Source organism: Branchiostoma floridae, chromosome 7 (assembly GCF_000003815.2).
Source record: "Branchiostoma floridae strain S238N-H82 chromosome 7, Bfl_VNyyK, whole genome shotgun sequence".
Classification (NCBI taxonomy): Eukaryota; Metazoa; Chordata; class Leptocardii; order Amphioxiformes; family Branchiostomatidae; genus Branchiostoma; species Branchiostoma floridae.
The window spans coordinates 25,547,813-25,552,697 of record NC_049985.1 but is presented as its reverse complement, the minus strand read 5'-3'; the positions used below and the strand labels follow the sequence as shown (position 1 = coordinate 25,552,697).

At 39.0% G+C, this 4,885-nt stretch overlaps 1 protein-coding gene across 1 annotated transcript in view; it reads right to left on the bottom strand.

Annotated features, from left to right (window-relative positions):
• Nucleotides 1-216: 216 nt before the first annotated feature.
• LOC118419359 (APOBEC1 complementation factor-like) overlaps nt 217-4,885 on the bottom strand; it is a 7,598-nt gene continuing 2,929 nt past the window's right edge. The window contains exons 3-4 of the mRNA XM_035825721.1: nt 4,559-4,657; nt 217-3,063 (exon numbers count right to left, since the gene is read on the bottom strand). Coding sequence (XP_035681614.1) covers nt 2,659-3,063; nt 4,559-4,657 — 504 coding nt within the window. The 3' untranslated portion in view covers nt 217-2,658. The remainder of the gene's footprint in view (nt 3,064-4,558; nt 4,658-4,885) is intronic.

Sequence of the window (4,885 nt, the reverse complement as noted above, 5' to 3'; positions counted from 1 at the left end):
AGATAGAAATGCTAGCATGTTATCCCGAAGGGCGGTTATACCAGCTATACAGATACAGTTGCTGGTGCGTTACGCTCAAGGGCGTTTATACTGGCTTTACAGGTACAGAAGTTGGTGTGTTACGCCATAGGGGGATAATATCGGCTTTACAGATACAGATAGTTTTGTTGGTAAAGTGCACTGAGGTATATAAAGTCAACCACAATCAGACACACATTTAAGCATAACAGGGCAGATTTATTGACTATGTGCATACACACATCACTACTTTCAGGTACGTATCAAGCATCTACTGAAATTTTTAACTATTTACAAGGGATCCAACCTTCCAAATTCAAACCAACATTCTCGATAATCACACCAGTACAACAATCAATTGTTGTATGACATTTTTTCTGAGAGCGCTGCTCTACAGCGCTGACTCGACAACACAGCTGTTGGCTACGGGATGTTTTAAACTTTGCCACACGTGAATTATCCAACCAATCAAGTGCTGAAATTTCTTGGGGTGCAGTCATGATTGGCTAAAAATTCTGTGCATAGTTCTCAAGCACCAGATTTTAAGCCTTCTTCTCTTTCTCTGAAATGGCAAAATGCTTTTGGTACCAAGTGCCAGGATTTTGGTAGGAATTTTTGCTACTAAAGGAAGCATGATGGGGTAGAGAAGCGATTGGTTTGTGGTCATGTGATCTGTTTGACCAATCACACACAACATGGTGGTCACATGATGGACAGAACAATCACAATGATGAATCAAATAACACCAGGTTAGGCCAATCTGACTTGACTATTTGGATGACATCCACACGCGCACATCAATTTTTTCTGCTTCCAAAAGGAAAAGTTTCAAACCATACTACAATTGGTACAAAGAAGGAAAGGTAAACTGTGAATTGCAAAAAAAAATGGAAAAAGTATACAAATAAAGAGAATATAAGAATGAACAAAATTGAATCTATTGTTTTGTATGCTGAACTTTTGTGTGTTCAATCTTCCTAACTACTAGTATTAAAATTTTGAATCATCAAAGGCATTTTTTTGTCTTTTCACGTTTGCATCAGTTTTGGGATGCATAGAGGATACCATCCAAATAATCAAATCAGTTTGGCCTTACTGCAACAATAAAGTTTTTCTGGCACTAAGTATCACAACACAAGGCCACTTCTCTCAATGTCAAACTTTTGAAACTGTACATGATAAAACTCTTTGTGATTGGTCGGCAAACAGCCAATGGCAAACAAGTACAAGGCCTTCCTGAGACAAAGATAAAACCGCTACTTTAGGAATCCCTTGCAAAGGTAAAAGAATACTTTAAAAATAGGACAGAAGTAAAATATCTTAAAGTTAAAGTGAGCATACGTCACACGTTCTGTGCAACCGGGCACCCTAAAGTAAAATCCTCTAAAAAAAAGAGGTAAAATACCCTATATAATAAGAAGAGAAATGCTACAAATATCAACATGCTTAACCATGAGGAAAATTGCTATCTTAGTGCTCATGCTAAGTAAAACTGCATTATGCTAAACTATAGGCATGAGAAACATTGAAACAAAGCAAGTGATACACCTGAACATTGTAAACCTACTTCACCCTAACAATTCTGAGTGAGGGTTTTAAAAGTAAACTTACCAATATTCAAACATGTCATGCTTTTGGAATGCTATTATGAGATAAAAAGTTTCATAATTGATCTCAAAACAACACTCCCTTGTCTCTACCTCATATGTTATTGATATTAAATTCTATACCTTAACTTATAGAATAAAAACAAATGTGGTTTTGTCTTGCTCTAGGCAGACAAGTTACTTCTGTAACTGTAAAAAAGAGAGTCAACTCATCTAAAATAACCTTAATTTTAAGGTTCAGACTCTTAGAATTGGGTAGATAAAAATTCAATTCAACTCAAGTTGATAATTGAAAATATTCCAATGGTTGTATACCTGGTAGATTCTTTTTTCTCCAACTTGAACAGTAAGGTCATTTTTCTTTTCAACACAAGGTGAAATGAAACCAGGATGCAACGAAGGAACTACATTTTCCTTGGAACAGACTATTCATGGTTAACAATCCACTTTCCAGACATCTATTATAACAAGACTGAGTTTTTTTTGTCAGCTTGTTTTCCACAGAGCAATGAAAACCCTTCATACTGTAGTACTGGCCACTAAGCACTAAACCAATAGTGGTTAAGATACTATTCAGTTTGTTATAGGTTAGAGATTACATTACATTAAGACTACAGAAATATACTAAGATCATAGCTTTGGCACAAAGAATTTCTATGCAGTCTCAGCTACAATTTGCAAATCTCAATTAATACAAACATCAAACATTTAAGGCACATTCTTTACTATTAGCATACAACAATACACTAATCACTAGATACTAAGATTAAATTCATGAAAAAATTGTGCAGCTTAGACTAGCCTAAATACATGCTTGAAAGACATGTAAATTTGCTTTGAAACACTCAAAGCGTAAAAATGTGGCAATGCTACCAGTAATGTCAGGGAAAATTTTTCTGAACACCCTTTGCCTAAGAACTCTAGACTCTTCCGCTTGTCTCACTTTTTCAACAGTGAAGCCATACTGAGGTATGTTGCACTTTAAACAAAGCCAACATCACAGCACTCATTCATTGCTACCATTGGACTACGTTCAATACGTTTGGTATAACTCGTGCTGAGCGGAGGCGGCCGCGGCTGCTGCAGCGTACTGGGCGTACTCTCCGTACGCGGCGGCGCTGTACACATCCTGGCTCTGCACCTGGCGAGAGGTAGCCGTCGCAAGGGACGCAGCAGACGTCATCGGCACAAACCCTTGTGCGTAGGACGAGGCATCCTTAGCCAGGGCATACCCCGCTAGCGGACGCTGGTAAGCGGTGCCCGCAGTGGCAGCCATGGCGGCCAGGGGGACCTCGCTGGAGACGTCCAATGGGATCCCCAACTGGTTGAGTACGAACTCGGCAGCGACGCTCTTCGCTTCCTCGACAGATGGCGCCAACTTTGTAGGCTGGAAAGGCTGAGCACTTGGGTACTGTGAGGCCAGAGCTGGCACTGTCACCTGAAGAGAAGGGCACACGAAAGTCAGACATTAGCATTCAAGCTCAAAAAAAAGAAAATCGTTCAATTAATGGATACCCTCTAGTTGAAGTTAGAAATTCCACTTTTCCCATATTGACAACTCTCTAAGCAATTACAAATACTATGTATTATCAAGAGAAAATGTTTTACATACTCTGTTCTACAAACATGCATGATCATTTAATCTAGTAAAAGGTCTGCTAGATTATCAAAGTCTATTGGTTCCTCCTGACATGTCAAAGTTTACATATTTTGTGTAATGACCCTTTCAATACCTTTTGTAATTGAGTAAGAATCTACTTTTCAAAAGAAGACTGACATAATGGACAGTATTTTCAGGTTCCTTGTGCCAAGGAATTCCCCATTTCATCGATGTCTAGAATAACTACTTCATGTCTAGATCTAATAGCACAGAGCAGTGCTGTCCATGGTGCTGATTTCACTACTTCACAACTGTTAGTAAGTTTCTTCAAATATGTGTTCTGAGCTAATCACATGAAACATAGAACAATGTTTCAAAGTTTCCCTTCAAAAATATTGCTTTCCCTGTTGTTAGCTGTCCCTCTTGTACTGACTGTATTGCATGATAGAGAACATGTTTTAGGCGGAGTCACTAACCACCGGACCAAACTAAGTTTTTCTGAGAAAAAGATATACGGTCAATAGTTTTTGAGATAGAGAGCAAGGGAAAACACAAACATCTTCAAAGGAAGTTACTTTCTTTGGGTTTAAGCATACAGCTATATGATCAGCTGTAAGTCTAACAGATCGTGTAATGCCCCTGTCACATTGCGCTAAAATCGATCGGACGACGATTCTGTGCCAATCGCCCGAGCCTTGCTTATAATAATAATTTTATTGCACAACAATTGTACAAGGTACAAAGTATGGCTTATACGTGACAGGGATGGTTTTCAGGTGAAAAAATACGCTCAACCCTCTGTCGATCTTAAATATGGCCAAACTACGCCCAAAGGTCGTGGATAATGTGACAGGGGTATAAGGGACACTCCATTGAGATCAAGACCAACTGCTACCAGACCTTTACACACAGGTTGAAAGACACAGTTTGAATGTACCTTGTACACAGGTTGAAAGACACAGTTTGAATGTACCTTGTACACAGGTTGAAAGACACAGTTTGAATGTACCTTGTACACAGGTTGAAAGACACAGTTTGAATGTACCTTGTACACAGGTTGAAAGACACAGTTTGAATGTACCTTGTACACAGGTTGAAAGACACAGTTTGAATGTACCTTGTACACAGGTTGAAAGACACAGTTTGAATGTACCTTGTACACAGGTTGAAAGACACAGTTTGAATGTACCTTGTACACAGGTTGAAAGACACAGTTTGAATGTACCTTGTACACAGGTTGAAAGACACAGTTTGAATGTACCTTGTACACAGGTTGAAAGACACAGTTTGAATGTACCTTGTACACAGGTAGAAAGACACAGTTTGAATGTACCTTGTAGAGAAAGAGTTGACGTTCCCCAGGCCCCATGGTGGAGTGGAGGGAGTACACCGGGGATCCCCACTGGTTCTTCTGACACATCTCCTCCAGCATCTGAGGAATAAAACACCATTCAAGCACACTTAAACAATGGTAAACCAATCACACTGTCAAGGTCTTAAGACTATGAAGTGTACATGCAAAGTGCAGTGATAAAGACATCTAATAAGATAAACAATACAAAATTTAAGGTTACTCAAGAAAATCACTCCGACTAAACTCATACAAAAGTAACTCGAACAAGAGTAACAGCCTCTATTTAGTTGTTTGAGCAACTTGTAT